A 27869-nucleotide genomic window follows, 5' to 3' on the forward strand; every position below is an offset into this window, starting at 1 on the left:
GAGGGCTCATCTGAGGTTTTATTAAATATTTCTCTCTACTCCAGAAAAGTCCATTTCTTGTCAGAAAAGGTCCGATATAAATTAGAACAAGGGGAGGGGGGTGCTGGTGGGGTGGCCATGGGCATCCCTGGACCACAATTACCATGGACATCCCTAGATCACAGTGACCACAGACATCCCTGGAAAATGACCATGGACATCCCTAGATCACAGTGACCACAGGCATCCCTTGATCACAGTGACCACAGGCATCCCTGGACCACAATGACCACAGGCATCCCTGGACAATGACCATAGGCATCCCCAGATTATGATGACTGTGGACATCCCTGGACCACGATGACCATGGACATCCATTGACCACAGTGACCACGGGCATCCCTGGGCCACAATGACCATGGGCATCCTTGGACCACGATGACCACAGGCATCCCTGGACAATGAGCATGGACATCCCTGGACCACAATGACCATGGGAATCCTTGGACCACGATGACCACGGGCATCCCTGGACCACAGTCCTGGCAGCGCAGGTGCCAGCCCGGCAGCGTGCCCTGGGGATGGGCTCAGTCCCACCCAAAATCCTGCCCTGTCATCTGGTAGAACTTCATGTTGAAGGGTCTGTAGAACTCGCGCAGGCGCTGCACCACCTGCCCGTCGATGGTGGGGTGCGGCCGCCCCTTGGACTTGCCCAGGCAGCGGGGTTTGCTCCCCCCCTCCGGCTTCTTCAGGCAGGGAAAGCCCTTGGTCTCATTAAAGTAGAAATGTCTGTCTGTCACCAGCCTCTGGAGCCCCAGGAAGTCCTGGACACGGCCCATCTCCCCGGCGGGGTCGCTGACCAGCCTCTCCCCGCTGACGAAGAGGAACCTGGAGAGGGGGAAGAACTGCAGCCAGTTCTCCAGGTGCTTGGCGTAGATGCCGATCCTCACCGCGCTCCAGCTGGTGTCGATCAGTCCCGTGCTGAGGTTTTTGAAGGCCAGGGCCTGGAAGCTGGGGATGGAGGGGTTTTTGGACAGGGTCTGCGTGTAGTCCGAGATGGCGCGGGTGACGGGGTCGCGCACCACCACGATCAGCTTCGTGTCCCGGGACATGCTGTGGATGCGCCGCGGGGCCTCCTTGGTCACAAAGTAGCTGGGGGTCTTCTCCATGGTGATCTGTCCGTCCAGGGTCCGTGGCATCAGGCTCCTGAGGACAGACAGACACGGTCAGGTCTCAGCTGCTCCCACCTGATGGGACAATGGGTGGGAACAAAGCCCAAAACCCGGCCAGAAAGGCTCAGGGGCTTCCCATCTGTAGCCATGATATTTTCTGAAAAATCCTTTTGCCAGGATTTTTTCTTCTGAGAAGCTGAGAAGCCTCAGAAACAAAATGTAAACATTGATTATCTGCTGCTGTGGAATGCAACAGGTGCATCTGGGATTGGTCTCATGTGGTTGTTTCTAATTAATGGCCAATCACAGCCCAGCTGGCTCTGACTGTCTGGTCAATCACAAGATTTTATTATCATTCATTCTTTTTGTATTGCTTGCAAGCTTTCTGATGAAATCCTTTTCTTCTATTCGTTTAATATACTTTTAATATATCATTTACATTTAATATAATATATATATATAATAAAATAATAATTCAGCCTTCTGAAACATGGAGTCAGATTCTCATCTCTTCCCATGTCAGGGCTGCCTGCAAACTTCCGCACCCAACCTACAGCCACATCTCCCATTTCCTCCTGCCCCACCTTGTCACACCCCTCTGGTCATTTCTCATCCTCAAAACCTTCCTAGGAGCTCCAGCCTCTCTGCCCATCTCAGCATTCCCTTTGTCCCCCCCAGTGTCCCCAGGCAGGAGCTCCCTGTCCCCCCAGCAGCATCCACAGAGCACCCGCAGGCTGCTGCTCCCCCTTGGAATCCTTTCCCAGCCCTGGAAATCTCCTGTCCGCAGCTGCAGAGGGTGAGCACAAACATTTTGGGACAGGGCTGGTGTTCATCCCTGCCTCCAGTCAGATTTCATGTCCTGGAGGTTTCAGCTCGTCCCGTGGGATTGCAGAGGAAAATCCCGGAAAATCCCATCACGGGGGTGATGCCCAAGCACCAGCTGGGAACGGAGATGCCCACCAAGGCTCCCTCCTCCTCTCCCTCCAGACAGGGAGCAGTTAAAGCCAGAAAAAGACTGTTTCCTTTTCAAAAGAAAGGCAGAAAAAAAACCCTGAGGGCCCAGCTATTGTGCTGGGTAAAATTCACTGCTCTGATTGTTCCCTCGTGCACTTTAATGAGGCATTAATTGCCGCAGAAATTACCCAGCCGTGTCACCCCGTGCGACAGAACGGGTCCTCCCTGCCACCAGCACAGGCACCTGCCCCGCACACCCTCCCACAAAATCCTGGAACGTTTGGGAAGGTGTAGGAGCGTCGGGGGATAGCACGGTCGGGACGGATGGAGACGAGAGATCTCTGCAGCCAGGGCTTGGAATTTGGGGTTTATTGGGTGCAGGGGCCTTTTGGAATTTGGGGTTTATTGCAAAGGGCCAAGTGCAGGGCTCTGCTGGAGCTGCCAGGCACAGCTCAGAGCAGGCCCCAGAGAAGAGAAGGTAGAGAGGATGAGAGGGTAAGAGAGTAAAAGCATAAGAGAGTAAAAGGGGTAAGAGCATAGAAAAGTAAGAGCTAAGAGGCAAGAGCTAAGAGCACGAGGTTCCCATTACAATACAATAAATCTTCTTCTGTGCTGAATATTCTAATTCTCACTAACCAATCTAGTACCGATCCTACAGTATTTACATACAGCCTATAAGAATCACTACATTACCACACTGTGTTACATTTTAAATCCTAAAAACTCCTCTTTGGGCCCCTTCTGCCAAGCTGGCAGGGTCTGCTCTGACCCTTAGACCTGTCCACAAGCAGAGGGTGTTGTTCCATCAAAAGGGGATCATCTTCAGCCGGCCACACCATTGTTTTCCAGTTGTTCAGTAACTGAGGGATCTCAAAGCTTGCTTTCATTTCAATCTCGCTGATAGTTTCTATGTTCTCAAAATCTTTTGCCAGGCAATCATGTTTATAAGGCTTTCCTGTTTCATCTTCCCCAACAGGAAGGGAGCTCACAGATGCCACCCCTGCCAGGGCAGGGACCCCTTCTGCTGTCCCCGGGTGCCCCAAGCACCGTCCTGGCCCTGGGCACTGCCAGGGACAGCCGGGGATTCTCTGGGAATTGCATCCCAGTGCTGGGGCTGTGCCTGGCAGGGAGCTGGGGACAGGGACAGGGCTGTGCCCAGCAGCATCTGCTCCTTATGTCATGGGGAAAGCTTGAGGTTTCTGGGATTTTTCCCCTGGACTCAGGAAAGAACATTTTATTAAAAGCATTTGTGAGCGACGCTGGGCCCCCACAGCTCCCTCCCCCGAACAAGAGCAGAAGCCATTTGTGGCTTTTCTCCCCGTCCACCACTTTTATTTTAATTTTTGCACAGTGCCAGCATTTTCAGAGGCATTTCCTGTCCCTGGTGCCCTCACCTGGCAGCACAGCCCCCGTTTGGCACCATGGGTGCATTCAGGGATCCATGGACCCCAGGGCAGCCACGGCTGTTTAACTGCACCTACCAGAGGCTGACTGACAGAGCTCCTGCTGGGAATCACCTTCCCAACAGGGATTAGACCCATCCCTGTCCCAGAGCCCAGGAAAACCCAAGGGATGGGGACTGGGATTCACTGGGAGCACAGCACAGCTCCACCACCCTCCTGTGGGGCTTCCCGAGGAGCCGAGCATCCTGAACTTCAACTCCATGCAGAAAATGCTGCAGGGCTTTCCAGGTTGCTTCACCAGCCTCTCCTGGCACCTTCCTGAGGCATCCATTCTGTGTTTCCTTGGGATTTCTGAACGGCTCCATCCTCATCCTCACCGCACCCAGCCCTCGCAGCAAACCTGGGCTCAGGGTCTGACCCAGCCCCGCTCCTCAGTGGGCAATAAATTGTTTATTACCCACGGCAAACCCGGGATGGGCACCTGGAGAGGCCCCACTAAACCTCAGCCTGGCCCTGGACCCTTCCAGGGATGGGGCAGGCACAGCCCCTCTGGCAAACCCCTCCTATCCCTCCCTGTCCTGCACAGGGACATCCCGGCCAGGCTGAGCCTCCCAGGGCCATCCACACCACCCACACCTTAATTACCACGTAATTACCAGAAGTTTTAATGAAAGACCGGCTTGGGTGGGGTCTCCCAGCGGCTCCCGTGGCAGTGATGGGTGCGGGGACCTTCAGTCCCTGAATTTCCCCATCCCAGGGACATCCCGGGATCCCCTCAGGGGCAGCAATGAATGGTGCCACATCTCCTCTTCCTCAGCAGCCCCAGCTCCTGGCACAATAATTAAACATTTCACAGTTTCATTAATGCCCTAATACTTCCCCTAAATGAGCCGGTTAATTATTGATAACACCCAGCTCCCTCCAGCTCTGGCTTAAACTGGCAAAGAGCAGAGCCGGCTTTGCTGGGCTCCACTTTAACCCAAGCATTAGGAATGTTAATTAAATTTACAGTTAATTCTTCTTGACCTAAGAGAGCACCCTGGGAATGCCAAGCAGTGCCTGCAGGTACAGGACACGGCACTGGGGGAGCCTTGGGAGGAGCTGGGATTTCCAGAGGAGACTGTGTGCCCAGGGGGAGGATAAAAAACCTTCTGCCTCTCTATTAAGCTGATAAATGTTTGGTTTTAATTAATAAAAGAACTGGCACTTGAGAGGCATCGGAGCAGGGGGTTCCTACATGGAGACATTCAACACATGAAAATGCTTCCTCGGCTAAGGTAACACACAATAAATTACAGCAGATAAAATGATGATAAAAATGCAGAGAGCTGCATTAAATAGTGATTAACAGCCACGGCAGGCAGGGAATCAAAGCAGACTTCAAAAACTGGGCCAACAGAACTTTCCAGAGTTAATTGCTTCACGATTCCTGATGATTTTTTGGAGAACTCCTCCCAGCACCGAGCTGAGAGAGCAGGGGACACACTCTCAGGAGATAAACAAGTCTCCAGCCCAAAGCATCCCTGAGTTATCACCCAGGGCAGCTCCAGCAGGAAATGAACTCTATCCCAGCCCAAAGCAGGGGAGCAGCACAGGCTCTGCCTGCTGCTCATCCCCTGGAAATGCCAGGGAGCAGGAATTTCCACATGGACACAGGAAAGAACTGGGAGGGATGAGCTGGGAAGGGATGAGCCAGGAGGGATGAAATGGGAAGGCTGAGCTGGGATGGATGAACCGGGAGGGAAGAACTGGGAGGGATGAACCGGGAGGGATGAACCGGGAGGGAAGAACTGGGAGGGAAGAACTGGGAGGGAAGAACCGGGAAGGCTGAGCTGGGAAGGATGAACTGGGAGGGAAGAACTGGAAGGATGAACCGGGAGGGATGAGCTGGGAAGGATGAACCGGGAGGGATGAAATGGGAGGGATGAGCTGGGAAGGCTGAGCTGGGAAGGATGAACCGGGAGGGAAGAACTGGAAGGATGAACCGGGAGGGATGAGCTGGGAAGGATGAACTGGGAGGGATGAGCTCCCCAAGCCGCCCGGGACCAAATTAGCCCGCGTTCCTCTTTACCCTCATTACCGAGCTGCTCCCCCTCGCCTTCCCCGGCAGGTCCTGGCAGTGCCCCCCCAGCGCTCCCCACCCCCGAGCTGCCCCCATTATTTTTGATTCTTTCACCGATTCAAAAATGTGCAAATGAGGCCGCGGCTTCCCAATCAGGCCTGGCCGGGAGCTAATTGCCTTTAAGCAGGGAGCCCTGAATATGCTAATGAGGGCAGTAACAAGGCTGCGATGCGCCTGCAAGGGGAGCCGAGCCCCGGGCTCCACCACGGGCTGGCTGAGACACGTCAATTAACAAGCAGGCGGATAATTTATTAATGCTCCTTTGCGCCCCTCTGCCCTTTGCTCCTAATTACCGTTTGATACATCACACAGCGAGGGGCTCTGGCGGGTCGTGCTCCCGGCTGGAGCATCCCCAGGGGCTCCTCCTGCCCCCCAGAAGCCCCAAATGCCCCCCTGACCCCACGGCTGGAGGGTCCCAAGCCCACACAAGGGACCCCCGAGCTCTCCCAGTGCTACCCCACGGGGTCCCTGGGCTGGGTTCGGGTGGATGAAGAGTCCCAGAGGAGGAGGGGAAGGGGGTGTGAGCCCCCCAGCCCTCCCCGAGGGGCTGCAGGGCACAGGGGGCTGCCCTGGGGACTGTGGGGGGCTCAGGGAGGGTCGGGCTGGACGTGGCACCCGGACCTGGAGATGTGCAATAAAGGCAAGGGGAGAATCCAGAGGCAACATTTGCATTTCTAATGGCAGGGCTGCTCCCAGCACCACCCAACACCATTAACCCCCACAAGAACCGGGGCTGGTGAACCCAGCTTTTCTGCTTTGCCCACCCAGAAAATCTCCCAAACTCCCTGGGATCCCAGGATTCCCAGCAGGAAAGTGTGGAAAAGGCCATGTCCCCCCAATCCTGCAGTCCCCGCATTCAGTTCAGTTCCCAAAACCCAGAATTTCCATCGCATTTCCTGCCCATGTGCATGGCCAGAGGCCGCAGTGACTGGAAAAGGCCCTGGAGGGTGCTTTCCTTGCCTGGTTATTCCAGCTGGATCCTTAGGGTGAAAGGTGGATTGTGGAGAGCAGGAATCAGCCTCAAGCAGCGCACAGCTCCTTCCCCACACTGCAGAAGAGGCTCTTTGGTCTCTAAATGGGGTTTGGGATGACCCCTCCTCACCCTTCTCCACTGTGGAGCAGCTACAAGATTTGGGGTCACCCCAAAAATGCCACCTGAGCTCCACAGTGACACTGCCAGGAACCCCGCACAGCCAGCACTGCTGGGGCTGTCCCTGATGGGGTCCAAAATGAGCCCCCAGGAGCTCCTCCTCTCTTATGGGGTCCAAAATGAGCCCCAGGACCTCCTCTCTGATGGAGTTTGAATAACTGTGAGTGGAGTTTGAATAACTGTGAGTGAAAACACAGCTGAAGCCACTGCTTGGGTAAAAACAGGTGGGCAACAGAACAGCTCCATGAATCCCTAAAAAAACCTCAGAAAATGGGGGCTGGCACATGCCCAGCCATGATGGGGCACTGAATCCCCAAAAAACCATCAGAAAATGGGGCTGGCATGTGCCCAGCCATGATGGGGCACTGAATCCCCAAAAAACCCCTCAGAAAATGTGGTTGGAAGGCTGCCAGCTTGGTGGGGCACTGAATCCCCAAAAACCCTTCAGATGGGGCACTGAATCCCCAAAAAACCCTCAGAAAATGGGGGCTGGAAGGTGCCCAACTATGATGGGGCACCGAATCCCCAAAAACCCTTCAGATGGTTGGGCTGGCATGTGCCCAGCCATGATGGGGCACTGAATTCCTAAAAACGCCCTCAGAGCATGGGGCCTGGAAGGTGCCCAGCCATGATGGGGCACTGAATTCCTAAAAAACCCCTCAGAAAATGGGGGCTGGAAGGTGCCCAACTATGATGGGGCACTGAATCCCCAAAAACCCTTCAGATGGGGCACTGAATCCCCAAAAAACCCCTCAGAGCATGGGGCCTGGCACGTGCCCAGCCTGCTGTGACCCTGGGCCGGGGCTGTGCCCGGTGAGGACAGGGCTGCGCTGGCAGCTCTCCATCCCTCTGGAATGAAGCCCCTCGGCCTGGCAGCAGTCAGGAATGTCCTCTCCTCCCCTCTGAGTGTCCCTTTCAGGGCCCGAGGGAGGGGACAGCCTGTGGCAGGTGTCCTGCCTGTGACCCGGGCCGGCCCTGGGCTCTGATCTCCCGGTGACCCTTCCCAGCAGTGCCCGTGTGTCCCCTCAAACAGCTTGCAGATGAAGGAGCAACAGACTGGAGATGATTTATTCAGGAATTAAAGGTTCAGTACCCCTTTTAAAGGCTGTGCCTCGGCACTGTCAGCCTTCATTGCACACAATTAAAGGCCTTGGCTGCCCCAGCCCCCGCTCCTGCCTTCCAGGGGAAGGAAATCAAACAAAACCAACCCTCCCCAACCCCGGGGGGCTCTGCTGAAGGACTCAGGAGCTCAGCAGTGGCCCTGGGCTCCAGCTCCAGCCTGGGAAGCTGCTCCAGCTCCATCCTCTGCTCGGGATGGGGGATGGAGCCCTTGGGTTTGGTCCCTGTTCGCAGGAGGGGATGCTCGGGGTTGGAGTGCTCGTGGCTGCTGGGGAAAAGCTGTTCCTGCAGCTGGAGCTGCACTGCAGAGGATTTATTCCTCCTGCTGGCTATCCTTCATCCTGGTTATCCCTTCTCCTTTTTATTCCTCATCCTGGTTATTCCTTTTCCTGGTTATCCCTTCTCCTGCTTATCTCTTCTCCTTTTTATTCCTCATCCTGGTTATTCCTTTTCCTGGTTATCTCTCATCCTGGTTATCCCTCCTCCTCGTTATCCCTTCTCCCCTTTAATCCTCCTCCTGGTTATTCCTCCTTCTGATTACCCCTTTTCCTGGTTATCCCTTCTCCTTTTTATTCCTCATCCTGGTTATCTCTCATCCTGGTTATCCCTCCTACTGGCTATTCCTCCTCCTGGTTATCCCTTCTCCCCTTTAATCCTCCTCCTGGTTATCCCTCCTTCTGGTTATCCCTTCTCCTTTTTATTCCTCATCCTGGTTATCTCTCATCCTGGTTATCCCTTTTCCTCTTTGTCCTTCCTGGTTATCCTTTCTCCTGGTTATCCCTCCTCCTGTTTTATCCCTCTGCAGCAATCTCGACCCCTCCAGCAGCTCAATCCCAGCCCAGCCCCAGTTCCATGGCTCCCGCCGGCTCCAGCAGCAGGAATTCAATGAAAAACTTCCTTCCTCTTAGGAAAGAAAGGGAAGAAACCCGCTGGCAGCGGCGCTGGGATAATCCCTTTGCAAGGCAGTAAATTTCCCTGCAGCTCCCCCGGCAAGTAATCCGGTGGATTATTGCACCTTTCAGCACGGGCAGCCTTTACAGAGCCTCTCCCCTCCCCGTGGATCTGATGCTTTATGACCTGACCTGCTGTCTGAGCAGGGGGAAACACAAATTACCCTCCTCTGAACCTGCAGCACCGACACTGGTGACAGATTTGATCCCCCTGGGAACTGGGGTCCTTGGGAGCGCCGATAAATAAGGGAAAATTGCTCTTGGAGCTGCTGGGGAGGAAAGGGGACCCCACTAACCCTGACTAGCCCAAGGTTTCTTTAAAAAAAGCAGAAAAAAATCCCTGAGACCACTCTGTGTAAAGATCTTTGTTTCAATTACAAATTTAAAAATTACACTCATTAGTTGTCACTAAATTATCCCCTCACAGCAACAGGCTGGTCCTGCCTGGTTTCCCACCTTGATGGAGGAGAGGGGAGGCATAGAAAGGTCACAAAAATCACTGGGGTTTCCAGGTTTATCACTGGGGTTTCCAGGTTTGCAGTTACACAGACAGCAGAAACAGGAATTCTCCCACCTGCTGATGCTTGGCTGAGCAGAAGGAAAAGGAAGGGAGGGACCCTTTCCACTATCCCAGGTTCCTCCAGCCTGGCCTGGGGCACTGCCTGGGATCCAGGGGCAGCCACAGCTGCTCTGGGCACCTGTGCCAGGGCCTGCCCTCCCTTCAGGGAGGGATTTATTCCCAATATCCCATCCATCCCATATCCATCCATCCATCCATCCATCCATCCATCCATCCATCCATCCATCCATCCATCCATCCATCCATCCCTCCGTCCATCCGTCCATCCATCCATCATCCATCCATCCGTCCATCCCTCCGTCCATCCATCCGTCCGTCCATCCATCCATCCATCCATCCATCCATCCATCCATCCATCCATCCATCCATCCATCCATCCATCCATCCATCCATCCATCCATCCATCCATCCATCCATCCATCCATCCATCCATCCATCCATCCATCCATCCCACGGCCGCTGCTCCCCGAGCCACAACTCCCAGCTAATTAGCCCAGCCTAATTAACCAGGGCAGGACCTGCATCCCCTCCTTGGCCGTGGTTCCCAGGGGTCCCTCCCTGTCCCAATCCCGGGGTGCAGACGAGGGGCACCCCCAGAATTCCTGCCCCTCCTGGTGCCGCAGGTGCGGGAGCAGCGGGAGCCCGGCAGGGAGGGAGGAAGGAAGGAAGGAAGGAAGGAAGGAAGGAAGGAAGGAAGGAAGGAAGGAAGGAAGGAAGGAAGGAAGGAGGAGGAGGAGGAGGAGGAGGAGGAGGAGGAGGAATTACCCCCACATGTCAGCCAGAGCCAGCCCCTCCCGCTGCCCAATTGACAGCTGCCCTGATTTGCTCAGCAGCTGCTGACGGGCAGCAGACAAGTCCCCAGAGCCATGAATAATTTCAGGCTGTTTGTGTTTATTTGATCTCGGGATGGGGCCGAGCCCGGAGGAGCCGCGGGAAGGGGCAGCCGGGCTCTCCAGATGGCTCCGAGGCCACCGTGGGCAGGGCTGGCTGTGCCCTGGCTGTCCCCTCCCTCGCCCTGCTCCTCGCCCTCCTCCTGCACAGCCAGGGGGAGCAGGAAGGGGCTCCCCAACAACTTTCAGGGAATAGAAAAGATCCCCCCAGCCCCACAATTCCTAACATGCCCCGTTCCAATGGTTTCAAGTCACTTATCCAGTGTCTCCTTTCCAAAGGACAAAAACGAGCACTTGGTGCTTTCTGGGCACCTGTATATTCTATACCCTGGAAAATTTCTACTTTGCCTCACCCCAAACCTGCACCCCGTGCTCCCCTCAGCCTGGGGGGCTCGCAGGGAAAGTGCCACCCCAAACCCCCTGTGCTGGCCAGCAGCTGCTGTGTCCCCCCGGGGCAGGTTGTGCCTCCCTCAGCCACATCCCACCCGTGTCCCACCCAGCTCAGGGTGGCTCCAGGCTGCAGGAGCTCCTCTGTGCCCCCTCCTCCAAACCCCAGAGCTGATTTTTTTTTTGGTGGTGTTTGTCTCAGCCTGACGCTGTCACACTGCTCTCCTTGGGATGGAAAAGGAAAATGCATCCAGTTTTCCACAGAAACAACACAGATTCCCCATCTGGGTCAAATTTGTAATCCAGCCTGAGGGGAAGATGAGAAACAAATTCAGCTTTTTTTTTTTTCTTTTTTTTTTTTTTCTTTTTTTTTTTTTTTTGACTATCAGAAAAAGCCTCATTTCCTGGCAAAGAGCTTCACCCACAGCCTGGCAGGGATGGGAGCCACCATTCCCAAACTTCCCTGTGCCATCCCATCCCAGTGGGAGGGAGCTGGGAGAGGAGCCCCAGCATGGAGCAAATGGTTCTGGTGTCCAAAACCTGCTCAGCCCCTCACGCTGCCCCACAGCTGCTGCCTGCACAGGTGAAGGAGCAGCCCCACAAACGCAGCCAAGCCTGGAGCACGTGGGAGCTTTGGGAATGTGGGGATGCTGCTGGGAGCCCCCTCTCCTGCCCAGCTGGTCCCCAGGTGAAGGAAATCCCCCCTGAGGAGGGAGCTGGGCTGGATTCCGCACTTTGCTGCACAAAAAAGAGGAAAGTTGTTCCTCCAGCCATGGCCAAAGGGGCTGTGGAGGTGTTGGGAAGGCTCAGGAATGTCCCAGGAGAGGCTGGACAGGGCTTGGAGCAGCCTGGGACAGTGGAAAATGTCCCTGCCCTTGGCTCTGGATGGGCTTCAAGGTCCCTCCACCCAAACCACTCTGGAATTCCAGGATATCCTGAATTTTCTGCAGCTCCCAGAGCTCTGGCTGAGCCCCAGGTGATGGAGATGGGGGCTCCATCTGTCCTGTCAGGGCTCCCTCCCTCCCTCCCTCCTTGCTCCAGAAGGAACAACTGGGGATTCTCTAACAAAACACTTCTTTCCACTGGGAAAGCTGCACTTTGTGGCAACTGGAGCCATTTGTGGGAAAGAACTGGATTTTGCTTATTTTTAGCCTGGTTTCCTAAGGAAGTGTGGCTGGAGCAATCACACACTCTGTCTGTCTGTCTGTCCAGATGTCTGCCCCGTCAGATCCCACCGGCCCGTTCCAGCTGGGTTTGAGGATCAAAAATAGGAATTCTTGCACATTTCCATGGAAAGCTGCAGTTGAGTGGTGGCCAGGACCTCGTGAGGAAAACACCCCAGGATCAGATAAATCCACGTTCCCAATGAGGAAAATCCCCTGGGATCAGGTAAATCCATGTTCCCAATGAGGAAAACACCCCAGGATCAGGTAAATCCATGTTCCCAATGAGGAAAACACCCCAGGATCAGGTAAATCCATGTTCCCAATGAGGAAAACACCCCAGGATCAGGTAAATCCATGTTCCCAATGAGGAAAACCCCTGGGATCAGGTAAATTCATGTTCCCAGTGAGGAAAACACCCCAGGATCAGGTAAATCCATGTTCCCAATGAGGAAAACACCCCAGGATCAGGTAAATCCATGTTCCCAGTGAGGAAAACACCCAGGATCAGGTAAATCCATGTTCCCAATGAGGAAAACACCCCAGGATCAGGTAAATCCATGTTCCCAATGAGGAAAATACCCCAGGATCAGGTAAATCCATGTTCCCAATGAGGAAAACCCCCTGGGATCAGGAATGCCAAGGGTTCCACCCAGGAACCCTGCTCCAGGATTAAATTCAAATATTGGGGAATTAAAGTCCTTCTGAAAAGTGACCTTGCAGCAAATTGGTTTTTCCCTGCCCAGCAGCAGCTTTAGAGTAAAACAACACAACCCCAACCCTTCTTTGGGCATTCCTAAACAGTTTTTTTCTCTCTCCCCCCCCCCAGTTGTTGTGAAAATTTTAGATAAGAAAACGTGTTGGGTAAAAATATTCAATTCCCCACAGCCTGCAGAGCTTCATCAAAAATCCATTTGAAGTATTACTCTCAAATCCCTCATGGCAATGGGATATTTTAAGGTCAGTTAAACTTATTATTCACTCAAGATTTGCTTTCAGGTCCCTGCATATTTCAAACAGATTTTCCCTCATCTCTAACCCAACTGTGTTACAAAAAGCCCTTTCCTCCTCCCCCCTCCTTCTTTTTTTTCCTTTCCTGAAAAGAAAAAAAAGTTGTCAAAAGAAAAGATCCTAATCAAAAACAGCTTCTGAAGCCTTAAAAGCTGCTACAGTTTGTACTTGTTACCCAAAAACACTGAGCTATCTCCAGATCCCTAAATCCCCTGGCTCCCAGAACACTGAATGGAGCCATGCTGGAAGAGAGGAATTAACTCCAATTTGTTTTTCTTATTTGCAATTCATTTCCTTGCAACAGGCTTTAGACACAGGTTTAATTTTTTCTCCCTTTCCTCAAACAAGGAAAGGAGGCAACTTCCAAACCTGCAGCCTGGGTTATTTTTGGATTATTTAGGATTTCCAGCTTGATGCAACTGCAGTTTCTGCTTCTACCATGCCTTTGCCCTCACAGGTACTTTTGGCTGGGATATTTTTTACTTAAAAGTCACCTAAAAATTACAATTTTTATATTTCCCCTAAACCACAAATCTCCCTTTTCAGCCTGGAGAAGGGAAAGCTCCAGGGAGAGCTCAGAGCCCTTCCAGGGCCCAAAGGGGCTCCAGGAGAGCTGGAGAGGGACTGGGGACAAGGGATGGAGGGACAGGAGCCAGGGAATGGCTTCAGACTGGAAAAGGGGAATTTGGGTGGGATATTGGGGAGGAATTCCTGGCTGGGAGGGTGGGGAGGGACAGGGATGGATCTGCAGAGCAGCTGTGGCTGCCCCTGGATCCCTGGGATGTCCAAAGCCAGGGCTTGGAGCAGCCTGGGGTGGTGGGAGATGGAGCTTTAAGGACCCTCCCAGCCAATCCAGTCTGGAATTCCCTGATTCCAGGACATGGAAGGTCCGGGGCCTTCGGTGTCAGCCCAAGCACGACCAGATGTGCAGGGCTCTCCCCCAAAGCCAGGCCCAGATGTGCAGGGCTCTCCCCCAAAGCCATGCCCAGATGTGCAGGGCTCTCCCCCAAAGCCATGCCCAGATGTGCAGGGCTCTCCCCCAAAGCCAGGCCCAGATGTGCAGGGCTCTCCCCCAAAGCCAAAGCCATGCCCAGATGTGCAGGGCTCTCCCTCAGAGCCATGCCCAGATGTGCAGGGCTCTCCCCCAAAGCCATGCCCAGATGTGCAGGGCTCTCCCCCAAAGCCATGCCCAGATGTGCAGGGCTCTCCCAAAGCCAAAGCCATGCCCAGATGTGCAGGGCTCTCCCTCAAAGCCAAAGCCAGGCCCAGATGTGCAGGGCTCTCTCCCAAAGCCATGCCCAGATGTGCAGGGCTCTCCCAAAGCCATCCCTGGATATTTAATCTCTCTCTCTCTCTCTCTCTCTGGGGTGTGAGGGTCAGGCCCAGGGGTTTCCATGCAGATGCCACAGACCTTCCCTGCTTTTCCCATCCCCTTCTAAGGAGGCTGGGAATCACCAGGCACTCCTCAGGTGAGCCCCTCACTGCCCATTTGTGTCTCTGAGCAAACCCAGCCCCGTTCTGCCTCCTCCCCACAGCCAAGGGGACCTGCAGGGAGCCAACCCCGGGGCTCTGCGTGCCCCTTCCTGCTCCAGCCAAGCCATCTCCTGGCATCTGTGCCTCAGCTGCAGCCTGGCAGCCCGAGGAGAGGGCCAGGAGTGATACAGGAAGAGGGGAAAAAAAAGGTTTGGATGGGTCTGTTCCTAATGTGAGCCTCGCTGCTCGCAGCCTTTGATTGCCACACAAATAAAAGATGGAAATTCACTGCAGGCACAGGAATTAATTAAGGGGAGAAGAAAGGAGCATCAGTCTGTTGGAGGCCTGGCACCAATTCCCAGGCGGGTTTTGAAGTGGCAACAGCTCTCCTTGTTCTTTGAGAGCTGCTCTCCTCTGTCCTGCACGGTGACAGCACGTGTGGGGCTCACCCTGGGCTGGGCAAACCTGCCTGGCTGTGGGGGCACCAGGCAGCACCTCCCACCTCCTGCTGCTCCCCCCTGCCTTCATCTCATCTGCTGAGCTCCTCAAACCACAGCAGCCACCATTCCTCACTGGGCGGCCAGCATGGCTTGGGGGTTTTTGTGGTCTGGGAGGTGATTTGGGGGTTTTATAGCCTGGGAGATCGTTTGGGAGATGGTTTGGGGGTTTTTATGGCCTAGGAGATGGTTTGGGTTTTTTTTTATGGCCGGGGAGGTGGTTTGGGGGCTTTTGTGGCCTGGGAGATGTTTACATGTCCAAATGGTTTCCTAACCTCTGTTGCTGAAGTTTTTCTGCAGGTGAGAAGATCATGAACCACCTCTCTTATACGGCAGGAGGGAATGATGCATCTGGCTCCATGTTCTCAGAAGGCTCATTTCTTATTTTAAGATACTGTATTATATTAAAGAATGCTGTTCTAAACTATACTAAAGAATAGAGAAAGGATACTTACAGAAGGTTAAAAGATAATAAAGCAAAACTCGTGACTCTCTGTTCAGAAGTCTGACACAGCTCGATGTAATTGCCAAAGAGTGAAAACACTCGCACCAGAATCCAATGGAACAATCTCCAAACACATTCCAAAGCAGCAAAACACAGGAGAAGCAAATCAGATCATGATTGTTTTCCTTTTTCTCTGAGGCTTCTCAGCTTCCCAGGAGAAGAAGAATCCTGGGCAAGGGGATTTTTCCAGAAGATGTGACAGTGACACACCTCCAGCCCAAACTGGGATTGTGTTCATGCACAGCTTTGCACATTCACATGGGCTGTGGCTCTCCTGTCCTTGGGACAGTTTTCTTGTCTTCAGGACATGCTGGCTTCGAGCAAGAACTGAAAGTCCCCCCGTGCCAAGGCTCCGTGACTCAAAAATCATCATATCTCTGGGGATTCTGAATTAAATCAGAGGAGTTTCCACCCTGTCCTCCACCCAGATCGTGCTTTAATTTCTCTCCAGCTGCATGCAAAGGCTGAGATCTGTCCCTGGGAGCTTCCCAGCCCAGCTCAGGGGCTCTCACAGCCGGGTTTCCTTCCACAGAGCCCTGCTCAGCCCTGCTCTGCACCCATCAGAAGTGGGGTCACAGCTGGGTACATCACACACACACAGCTGAGCGTGGAACTCATCAGCCCTGGGTGTCAGGAAACCAGAAACCCCCAGCAACCAGGTGTGTGCTGACACTGGCAGGAATTTGTTTGGTTGTGGCGCTGACATGAGGCTCACACAGCTGGGCACAGCTGGAGTTAGGTGCTCACTGAACCTCTGAGCCTTTATTTAAAGGCATTCTGCCCAGAAAAAAAAAAAGTTTAGAAAAGGTCTTGCACCAGCAGAGTGATTAATGCTGAAAGGAATCTCCCCTGCCCAGTGTCTGCTCAATAATTCAAGTTTTATGAGCTCTAACATGAGCGAGGCCTGGGTGTGATCCCTGCTCAGCCCTGTGGGTGCAGGGCACCCTCACACGCTCCTGATCCCCCTCAAAGCAGCCAAAGATGCATTTTTAATATTCACACCAGGACCAGAACAAGGCTGTCCCTCATTATCTGCCTTGTAACAAGACGGGGATCAAACACAGAGCGGTGGCAGAGTGACACCAGCCCCACACGGCCCCTCTGATGGCACAGGGGGCAATTAACCAGCATGTCACACTCAGGCTAACGAGGGTGACCCACTGGGGGTCCCTGCCCTGTCCCCTGCCCTGGGCTGGGGGCTCTGGGGCCACCTCAGCTCCCCCTGGGCTGGACTCAACGCCAGGGATGAGTTGGAGCAATGGGGCTGTCCCAGTTTGGGACATTCTGTGACCCTGAGCTCAGCAATGTCCCCACTGCCACCACCCCCAGGGGCTGGGGAGGTTGGGGTGACCCTCCCTGGTGGCTCCCTAAGCAGCCCAGGGATTTGGGGAGACTGGGGACTGGGAGAGAGTGAGGGATGTGACCCAAACACCCAGAGGGACACAGCCACAGCCCTGGGGACACCCCAGACCCGGAGCCACCTGCCAGGGGTGACACCAGCCTGGAACAGCGACAGAACCAGAACCCAGCTTCCATCCATCCATCCATCCATCCATCCATCCATCCATCCATCCATCCATCCATCCATCCCTCATCCATCCATCCATCCATCCATGCATCCATCCATCCATCCATCCATCCATCCATCCATCCATCCATTCATCCATCCATCCATCCATCCATCCCTCATCCATCCATCCGTCCATCCGTCCATCCGTCCATCTGTCCATCCGTCCATCATCCAGAATGAGCTCTGAGCTCCCCAAACTCCCTGCAGACCTCCTGCCTCACACCAGCTCCAAACAAACCCCAAAGCCAGGGGCAGCCAGGATCCCAAAAAACCCCAGGAGGCCAGGGCAGGACAGTGCCTGAGCACAGCGGGTGAAATCCCCAGCCCTAACCCAAAACACCGCTCAAACCTATGAAGAAGAAAATGAAGATAGTGAAGAAGAAGGATTGGTTATTGTCCTAAAACTTGTCTCTCAAGTCTCTATATATTACTATATTCTAAAACTTTAGGTTCTTGACTCTGTGATATGACACACTTCTACCCAACTGCACACGTGCTATCCTGGTGTTATTCATCCATTCTGGAATTTTCTCCATGGCCTCAGGATAAACTCAGTGCCCTCCTGGGAGTCTGTCAGCACAGAAATCTAAAAATCCCAGTACCCAGAGCTCCAATCCTGCAGGGCCCTTCCTGGGCTGATCCCAGCCCTGTGTCCCACTCCACGGAGCAGGATGGGGACACCTGTGTCCCTGTCCCATGGGCTGTGTCCCATGGGCTGTGTCCCTGTCCTACGGGCTGTGTCCTCTGTCCCTATGGGCTGTGTCACTGTCCTGCTGAGCTGTGTCCCTGTCCCTCTGGGCTGTGTCCCTGTCCTACGGGCTGTGTCCTCTGTCCCTCTGGGCTGTGTCCCATGGGCTGTGTCCCTGTCCCATGGGCTGTGTCCTCTGTCCCTCTGGGCTGTGTCCTCTGTCCCTCTGGGCTGTGTCCCTGTCCCATGGGCTGTGTCCCTGTCCCTCTGGGCTGTGTCCCTGTCCCATGGGCTGTGTCCCTCGGGCTGTGTCCCTGTCCCTCTGGCAGCAGTCCAGCCCATCCCATCCCATCCCATCCCAGCCCCTTTCACGGCTCCTTTGTGCCCGGGCGGATGCGGGTTTGTCACGCTCGGGGCTCGGGCACCGCGGGGGGAAGTTCTGCCCGGCCCTCCCCCCAAACCCGGCTTTTCATGCGCACAAACCCTGCCTGCCCTCAACAAAACCCAAACCTCGGCTCAAAGTCCTTGGCAGCGGCCCCTCGAAATTTTTCTCAGGCTTGTGTGGCTCTGGGGGATGACTTTGGGAAGCAGAGAAGTGACGGAGGAAGAATAAACCCAGAATAAACCCCCCCCCCCCCCGTCCCGCCGGGCTGGCACTCACAGGAAAAGGGGGGACAGCCCTGGAGAGGCTGCAGCACGCCAGGGACCACAGGGACAGCAGTGTCACGTCCCCTGGGACAGCAGTGTCCCCTGGGACAGCAATGTCACATCCCCTGGGACAGCAGTGGCACTTCCCCTGGGACAGCAGTGGCACTTCCCCTGGGACAGCAGTGTCCCCCCAGGACAGCAGTGTCCCCCCAGGACAACAATGTCCCCTCCCCGTCCCCAGGCACCGGCAGCAGCAGCGCTGAGTGATCACGCTGACAATGACAAGTGGCCGATCGATCGATGGCACTGACCGAGCCCCTCCAAGCCCCTCCGGGAACTGGAGGATTTCTTTGGCTGCCACTTAAGGGACATTTCCTGCCCGGCAGGGTGGCCCTGGAGGGGACATTTGTCACTCGGAATTACCGGGGACTCGGGGCAGGTGGGGACAGAGAAAGATTCGGGCGCAAGCACGGCCTACAGAAGCCTCCAGAGAGGGGAAAATAAAATGGAATTAAATAATCTGTGGAGATGGCGGAGGCATTTCGGGATCCTGCCCTGATGGGGGCTTGATTTCACCCCCAGAAGGAATTATGGAGTTGTGGAATCATGGCTGGAAAAGCCCTCTAAGATCATCCAGTCCAACAATCCACAGGGCTGTCAAATCCCCTCAGGGATGGGGACTCCACTCCTACCCTGGGCAGCTGTGCCAGGGCTGGGCAGCGTTTCCAGGAAGGAATTTTCCCTAAAATCCCACCCTGAGCTGCCCTGGCCCAGCCTGAGGCCGTTCCCTCTGCTCCTGTCCCTGTTCCCTGGAGCAGAGCCCGACCCCCCCGGCTGTGCCCTCCTGGCAGGAGCTGTGCAGAGCCACAAGGGCCCCCCTGAGCCTCCTTTGCTCCAGGCTGAGCCCCTGCCCAGCTCCCTCAGGGATTCTGCAGCCCCTGCCCGGCTCCCTCAGGGATTCTGCAGCCCCTGCCCGGCTCCCTCAGGGATTCTGCAGCCCCTGCCCAGCTCCCTCAGGGATTCTGCAGCCCCTGCCCAGCTCCTCAGGGATTCTGCAGCCCCTGCCCAGCTCCCTCAGGGATTCTGCAGCCCCTGCCCGGCTCCCTCAGGGATTCTGCAGCCCCTGCCCGGCTCCCTCAGGGATTCTGCAGCCCTGTTCCCTTCCCTGGCCATGCTCCAGCCCCTCCATGTCCTTCCTGCTGTGTCCAAATCTGTCCCCAGAGCTGAGCCCAGCCCTCCTGCACCCCCAGCGCGTCCGTCCTGCCCTGGGCTGGGGCTGATGTCGGGAGCAGAGGGGGACGGGGGGCAGCTCCCCCAGCCCCGGGGTTTGGGATGGGTTTGGGATGGCTTTGCGATGGTTTGGGACGGGTTTGGGATGGCTTTGGGACAGGTTTGGGATAGCTTTGGGACAAGTATGGGATGGCTTTGGGATGGTTTTGGGATGGGTTTGCGATGGTTTGGGATGGCTTTGTGATGGTTTGGGACGGTTTTGGGACAGGTATGGGATGGCTTTGGGATGGTTTTGGGATGGGTTTGCGATGGTTTGGGACAGGTTTGGGATGCGGCGGCTCTGGAGCAGCTGGGAAGTTGCACAAGGCAGGAGCCCCCGCCGAGCAGAGCCGGGATGTGGCCCCTGGGGACGGGACCTGTCACTTTCCTTGGCCCTTCCCATCAATCACCGCCCGCCTGCTTTTGTTTATTTTTTTATTTATTTGCATAACGTGGCTGCGAATTCCCGGCTGAATCAGCCTGGAGGGTGCGGATGGGGCAGGGGAGGGGACGCCAATTCTTCACTCCAGCTACAGAAAAGCCTTCCAGGTGTGCCCAGGGCCAGGTGTGCCACACACAGCTCAGGGGCCCGGTGATAAATCAGCAGCAAAGCGGTCAATCAGCCTTTCCCTGCCCGAGGACCTTAACAAGGTCACAGCCTTGTTCTCTCCACACTAATGAGCGCAGATTCCTAATAAGACCTCAGTGACAGGTGACTGTATTAATGTAATTCCCTCCTGCTCCTGATCAATTTTGTGGGCTAAGATGCAGGGCAGCCCCGGGGGCGTGGGAGGCTCCTGCCACCCCCTCGCTGTGAGCTGCTGCCAGGGAGAGAGGAGTTCCTTCCCTGTGTCCCTGCCTGCCACCAGATTTCCTTGGTGGAGCACGCCAGAGTCACTCAGAGGAGGAGCCCGGCAGCTCATCCCACTCCCAAAGTGCTGCTGTTATCCCAGGCTGCCTAAAACATCCCGTGCTGGGCCTTTAACAGCCCAGATGGTGAATTTTTTTGAATTTCAGCCATTCCCTCCTACATTTGAGCCTGGGACCAGCACTCCATGTGCTCCAGCTCAGGGCAGTCCATGCACAGCACCTGGTGGAGCAGGGATGCTCTCCGTGGCTCTGCACCATCTCAGCTATGCAAACCCTGGCTCTGCACTAGCCCTGGAGCCACACCCAGAGCTGGCACATGCTGGCCCTGAGTGCTGGGGTGACCTGCAGGACCCCACAGCTCCCCTGTGCCCCCTCACCACCCCAGTGCCACATCCACACTGGCATTTCAAACCAGTCAGAGTGACTCACTGCAGGGATGCAGGAATAATTTTGAGATTCCTGTGATCTGAGCTGTCTCTGAGCAGAGGGAGAAGGAGGGGAAGTCCAAGGAGCTGCTGTGAATTTTCCACCCAGGAGCATCACCACCAAAGGTGAGCGTGTAAATCCTGAGCCAAGATCCCATCCCTGTCATGGGGAAAGCTCAGAGCTGCAACCACCACGAGTTTGTCATGGTGGGACTGGGGGGTCTGGGCTGTTCTTCGTGTGGGGTGAATTTGGGGAGGCCCTGGCACAGGGTGCCCAGAGCAGCTGTGGATCCCTGGCAGTGCCCAAGGCCAGGCTGGGCACTGGGGCTTGGAGCAGCCTGGGACAGTGGGAGGTGTCCCTGCCATGCCAGGGGTGGGATGAGCTGACCTTTGAGGTGCCTTCCAACACAAACCATCCCATCATTCCATGAGTTCCCACAGGAAAGGGAAGACTCATCTTAAACCACTGCCCTGACGTGCCCAGCAGGGACCAGCCCTGGCTGCCTTCACCCCCCAGACCTGGCTTTTAACCAAGCCCCACAGAAGCCTCTCAGAACATCCCTGTGCTCCTCACTTCAATATTTTGGCCATCCCAAGAGCCAGGATGCGGGGAGGGAACTGCCAGGCTCAGGTCCCACCTTGCTCCCAGAGTTCTGTCCTGTAGACAAGGAGCATCCATGTGTCCATCCATCCATCCCTCATCTGTCCGTCCGTCCGTCCATCATTCCCATCCCTAATGCAACCCTCACCCATTCATCCCTGTCCATCCATCCATCCATCCCTCATCCTCCCTCTCTCTGACACCCCCAGCTCCCTAAGCAGGAGGATTTCCACAGCCCTTTGAAAAGCCATTTAGAGCTAAGTCTCGGTATTAAACCTGGCCTTTCCTCGGGCAGGTTTTCAATCTCTGCCCGAGCCTGTTGCAGCAGAAAGTTTTTGAAAAGGTCAGGAGGAAGCTTTTAAGCATCTTTGCCAATTAAGTGCTGGAACCCCCTCCCCGCCGCCAGAGCTGCCCGTCTCCATCCCAGGGGAAGGTAATTACTGTTTTATAAATAAGCTTTGAACTCTCTTAAGTAATTGTCTCTCCTTGCATGAAAGCACCCTCTAAATCCACCGGCCTTTTCCACCTTCTGTCACTATCAAGAAAAAATCCAGGGGAAAAAAATCCACCTAATGCCTTGAAGGAGAAACTCCCAAACTTTCCTTTACGCTGCTGTGATTATTTCTCCAAGCCTTCAGTAATTCCACTTACAGAAGCCTTGCGGCTTTCCCGGCTCTTGGTGGATTTTTTGGCAATATTTGACATATTTTCAAAACTTCCCTGGAGTTACATGGGCCAAAAAAAAAAGAAAAGTTTCAATATTTCAATTTCTACCCCCTGAGGTTACAACAAAAGAAAGGACAGGAATGAAGAAACTTTTTCCAAAGGTATTCATTCCCTTAATGTTATTTTTTTTAAACTAGCCCTGTGATTTCTGGGTGTGTTTGAGCAGCCTGGGATGGAAATCCTGGCAGATCTGAAATCCTTTAGGAACTCGGGTTACTCCTGCACACCCCCTGCCCAGCCCGGGTGTAATCCCCCCATTGATTTAACAGAGCCAGAGACAGGGAGAGCATTCCTGAGGCGGGATGAGCACCTTCCACCCTGCAAGTCGCAGCTTTTATCCCCAAAATCCCAGCCAACATTAACACGCAGCTCCAATCGCTCGAGCCTGACACGATCTCAGCAGCAGCACAAGGAACAACCCGACTTCATTTCGCCTGGAGGCTGAGCCAGGCTCAAATTCAGGCTCAAATTCAGGCTCCCAAACCTGCTTGGGTCAGCAAGAAGCACTTGATGGGGTCGGGAAGAAAACGCGGCCGGGTGGAAATAAGGGAGTAACAGCGTGAAAATGGGGGGCAGGAGGGTTGAGCTGAGCTCCTCACCCCATCCCCGACCCCCCACATCAGGACAGGCACAGCCCCTGTCCCTCCCCACCCGCAGCAATCCCTGCCTGGGAGCTCTTTAAATAGTTTCAAATGTTAATTCCTCATCGTGGCAGTAAAAGCTATTTTTAATCCCACGTGAAAGCAGTTTGCAGAAACCCAAACTTTGCACGAATTATGGATTGCTTCCCAAGTTAGGGAGCAGAAAGCAGGGGCACATCATCAGGGAGACCCAGCGCTTAAGCCTGGTCCTAAGAGTAGGGCTGGCGCTAAAACAGCGCATAAAAGCCGATCCAAAACACTACGCCTTCAGTAAAAGCTTTGGTGTATCTTATTCTTAGTTAAAATCAGCTTTTTCTCAGGTTTCCCGCATGTTTTCTTTGTGCTCGAGGTTTCATTTCCCAAACACGGGGGTGAGGATCCGGGAAGCTGAGACAGAAAGGTCTCACTTGTGAATGGCAGAGAAAAGATTGCAAAGAAACAGAGGCGAGAAGCTGCGGGGCCGAGTGGCTGCGAGCGGCCCGGGAGAACAAGGGCCGCTCTGAGCCTGAAATCGAGTCCATCAGGAGGGGAGATTAGCGGTGCCAATGAATAAAGATAACGTCCCGGAGCAGCTCCGAGCATCGCCAGCCCGGATTCCTTTGTCTGTCCCCACCTTTGCGCTTCCCCGAGGAAAGCAAAGCTCGCCCTGGAAGGGGCCGCAGAGCGGTGCCAAAACGCAGCCTGGTGGCTCCGGAGGAGCCGGTCCCATTCAGCAGCTCGGGCTATAGAGTGTCTCGATCTGTCTGTACAATCACAACACACACAAAAACCCCTCCAGGCACCTACTTAGCTGCACTTTTCAGCTGCCAATAACACTCCCGGCAAAAGTCAAAAGAGCAGCGCCGCAGCCGCGTCCTTCCCCTGTCGCTCAAAGGCGTCGGGGTTGCGAGGTTCCGAGATAACAAAGTCTGGCTCAAGAAATCCTGGAAGCCTTTCAAGAGCGTTATTAGCTGCTGTGAATGGGGCTGGGGAAGGGGAGGGGGCAAACCCCACAGGCCAGGGAAGGGCTCTCCGCTCCCCCTGCACCTTCCCGGAGGTGCTCCCGAGCTGGGACAGCCCAGCAGCAGCGCAGAGGGATGAGGAACCCCCGGGAGAGTTCCTGGCCCCTCGTGCCAGCTTTCGTGTTGGATGGGACGGGAAAACGACAATGAAAAGTTAAATTTGGCCTCGGAGTGTCGGAGCTCTGGGCTGGCTCTGCAGGGCCTGAGGATGCTCGGTGGGGATTGCAGCCCCTCGTGTGCCTCTGGCAGCAGAGGGACAATCACCAGACATCCCATAGTACTTTTTAATGCTTCTGGTGCAAGCTGTGTGAAAATTGGGGATTCTTTACAGTTCCTACAGGTCCGGTGTGTGCAATCCCAGGGACACACGGGGTGCAGGGAGCCCTGGCCCAGCACCATTCCTGCCCAAACCTTCCTCTGGCCCTTGGGAAAAGCAGGAGGACAGGAAGGAGGAGAGGGATAGGGATCCCAGATCACGCAGGGAAACCCGAGCCAGGGGAAAAGCCCATTCACACTGAGCCGATCCTGCCACAGAGTTCTGGCAGATGGGGACAAGGAGACCTCTTTGAATGAGCTCAGAGCTTTCCACACAATTCCCTCAGAGCTGAACTCCCTTTCTCACAAGCCAGGCCCCTCTCCAGCTCCCCAGAGCTGCTGTTCCCCTCCTCTCCTGCCCCATTCCCCCGGAGCCCCGAGGTGGGTGCGAGGCAGGGGGAGCAGCCGGGAGCTCTGCGTGGGAACCAGAGCAGCTCTGGCCCCCCAAAAGGGAACAACCCCATGCAAGGATTCTGCTACGCCCCCAAAACGTCCCCAGTGGAGCAGAGAGTGACACAGGAGAGCCCCAGCCCTGCCATGCAAGGGGTGAACACGTCCCAGATGTGCCCTGTGAGCCCAAACCTGCTCCCCTCTCACCGAGGGGGTTCCAGCCCCCAAACCCCTTCACCCCACTAATGTTGTTTTCCTCCATCCCCACAGGCAAAGGGAGGAGCTGGCCCCACACCTTCACAGGTGCTCCAAGTTTTGCAATGGATTTCTGAATCTCACCCCAAACTGCTCGGATTCAATTCAGTTTTTCCCATTTGTCTTCACTTACATTCCCACAAAACAGGCACAGAGAGTTCCAGGCTCCCACAGGGAACCCCCACACCCCAAACTGTCAGCAGACACCCCAGCATCCTCTCTTCTTTTTATTTAGGTTTCCTTCAAGCAGCACTGAGTGCCAAAAGAATTAAAACTGTGTTTTGCTTGAGGAGAAAGCATCCCATCGTGCTTGGATCAGCCATTAAATCATTTATGCTGCAGCCTCAAAAAGGTGTTTAATCTCCTCAGAATTAGCTAAAGCTGTAGTAACTCAAGGAATTCTGTAGGAGATGCTTTTGCAGAACATTTTCTTTCCACTACTACTCCAAAAAAAAAAAAAGGGGGGGGCTTTGGGCCATTTCAAATTTAAATTAAATAAAACAAACCAGTAAGAATAAATTATTTCAGTCAGTAACTTACAACAAACTACTCATCACCCACGAAGAGATGCTCCTGCCAGGGCAGGGAAATCACTACGGGACAGAGCTGCTAAGAAAGAACAAAATAATTCTGGAGTGATATTTCCAAGGGAATTCTTTTTCTACATTTACTCAAAACAAGCAACAACCTACAGGTGCCTTTGGGCCAAATATCTTGGCGTGAGAAGCAGTTGGTGTAATTTCGGTTTCCTAGCAAGTTCAAACATTTTAAAAATGTTTACGCCACTTTTGAGATATCCATAGGAAAAACCCGATTTTCTGTCCAACTCCCCTTCCCCTCCACTCCAGCACATCCCAGCTTTAAACATTTAGCTCTGTCTGGCTTTGCCGGGGATAAGATCCCTGGGTACTGCGAGGTCTTGTGAGAAGACAAAACAAGAGGCAGAGAGGAGAGGAAGCGAAGGGAAATAGCTCTGTGTGTGTGTGTGTGTGATTAAAACCACACTTTATGCAGAGTTAAGTAAAACATCTCCTGATTTTTTGCCTCGCCCCGGAGGATGCGGATTCTCCCCAGCCCAGAAAACCTTCCCCGCTCCATTTCCCCAAATTTACCACAACCACATGCGGGATCATCTCGAAGCTGGTGTCAGGCCAGGCTCCCTGCAAGCACTTCCAGCACTAAAAACCCGCAGCAGAGCCATCCAAACTCAGATTTATTTCTGCTCCTCCTCTGCGCTCCGTCCTGCGAGCCTCGCCGGGCTCCGCCGAGCGATATGAAAGCGCTCGATCTTCCCTGCTTTAATTATGTACTCGCAGTCATTAAAGCCCCATTCTGCCGAGCGAGAGCCAGCTCGCAGTCCTCACCCCAAAAAGATTAGTGATCGTCATTATTGCTCCTGGAGCGGCGCGGACCCGAACGGAGCTGAGGAATGAGCTCATAAATCACGGCAATATTAATGCAGCCGTAAAAACGAGCGCCGCTACTTACTGGGTTTTGAAGGTGTGTTAAGTCGTAACTTTACAGCCCAGATGTGGGCTCAGAGAGCTGAAAGTCTGCGGGTAAAATTACCGCTGAAATTACTCTTTCCATTAAACACGCTGATTTTTCACAGGTTGTTACTTCGGCGAGGCTTGGGAAGCTGCAGCCTCCCCCAAAGGATGGGGAGGAACGCGGTGTTCGGGGAGAAGGGGATGGAGAGGCAGGAAGGACAGCGAGAGCTGCTCCTTTGATTATTTTCAGATGTTTCCCCGAGAACACCGCGGCGCTTTCATACATCGGCACATTTGGATTGCCTTCAGAATAACGGGGCAGATTCCACCCCCGGCTTCAAGGGACTTATCGCTCCCGACTCCCTTGGCCCAGCGCTCTGGAGCTGGCCAGGAGACAGAGTTTAATCCACTCCACATGCACAGTAGCTGCTCTTCCGAACGCTTTATCGCCCGAAGAGCCCGATCCCATGGAAACCCTCAAAAAACAAAACCCTTGGATCACTCCCGCTCTGCCCTTTGCCCACCGAGGATCCCACGGATTCGCCCCGAGCCCGGCTCAGGATCAAGCACGAGGTCCTCGCTCGTTTCTGTGTTTTTTTAAGAAACCACACGAATAAAACAATTCCTAAAGGAGCCCGGTGGGGAAACGGGGGCACGGCTGGGGATAAAGCGCTAAAGGTTCAAACCTCAAAGCCTGCGGAGCGAAACGAGCGCATTTCTGCTGCCGCCTTCGTCCCTGGCCGGGCGGGATGCGGGATGGGAGGCGCGGGGACAGGGAGGGACACGGGGACACGGGGACAAGGACATCGCTTTTCACACCGCAGCAGCCCCGCAAAAGGAGCCGCCAGCCCCTTCCCCAGCCCGGGCGAGGCTCGGTCCCGCCGGAGACCCCCGGACCCCCTTTCTCTCCCGGGACCCGCCTGTTGCGGAGCCGCCGCATCCCAGCCCGGGCAGCAATTAACTGTGCGCTAATTACCGACCCCCTCATTCCCCACACACACCGCCGCAGCCTCACCTGTACCAGCGCAGCCCCTTCTCGTAGCACCTGTCGAAGAAGTGGGGCTCGGCGCCCACCGCCCGCACCCCGGGGTGCGCCCGCAGGAACTCGAGCAGCGCCCGCGTCCCGCCCTTCTTCACGCCCACGATGATGGCCTGGGGGAAGCGGCGGCTGCCGCCCCCCGCGCCCGCCGCCGCCTCCCCCGGGCCCGCGGGCAGCGCGGCGGGCGGCGGCAGCAGCAGCGCGGGCGGCAGCGGCTCGCAGGGCCCGGGCAGGCAGGAGAAGAAGTAGGTGAAGAACAGGATCATGGTGAGGAGCAGCGAGGCGCGGCGGCCCCCGGCGGCTCCCAGCAGCCGCCCGCTACATCCCATCGGGGGCCGCGCATCCCGCACCGCCACCGCCGCCGCCGCGCCCCCCGCCCGGCCCCGGAGCCCCCCGAGCTCCCCCCGGGCCCGGCCCGGCCGCGCCGCCCCCACGCGGGGCGGGGGAGGGCGAGGACACGCGCGTGGGGCGGTGACGGGGAGGGGAAGGGATGGGGAGGGGATTGGGAACGGGGAGGGGGCGCGGCACACGCGGGGTCCCTGCGGGGACGGGGCCGCCCACGCGTGGCTGGCACAGCCGGACGGGG

General features: G+C 55.2%; 1 protein-coding gene across 1 annotated transcript; it reads right to left on the reverse strand.

Annotated features, from left to right (window-relative positions):
* Positions 1-27612, reverse strand: HS3ST6 (heparan sulfate-glucosamine 3-sulfotransferase 6). Its single transcript, XM_066560961.1, has 2 exons — positions 27260-27612; positions 1-1185 (listed from the first exon to the last, which is right to left on the reverse strand). The coding sequence occupies exons 1-2, from the start codon at positions 27610-27612 to the stop codon at positions 567-569; spliced, it is 972 nt and encodes a 323-aa protein (XP_066417058.1). The 3' UTR covers positions 1-566.
* Positions 27613-27869: the final 257 nt, after the last annotated feature.

This window comes from Molothrus aeneus, chromosome 16 (genome assembly GCF_037042795.1).
Source record: "Molothrus aeneus isolate 106 chromosome 16, BPBGC_Maene_1.0, whole genome shotgun sequence".
Classification (NCBI taxonomy): Eukaryota; Metazoa; Chordata; class Aves; order Passeriformes; family Icteridae; genus Molothrus; species Molothrus aeneus.

Excerpts from the sequence above, each read along its gene's own strand:
- HS3ST6 (XM_066560961.1), bottom strand. The coding sequence starts at position 27,612 with ATGGGATGTAGCGGGCGGCTGCTGGGAGCCGCCGGGGGCCGCCGCGCC. Across the intron at positions 1,186-27,259 it reads AAGGGGCTGCGCTGGTACAG|GAGCCTGATGCCACGGACCC; the intron begins GTGAGGCTGCGG and ends GTCTGTCCTCAG.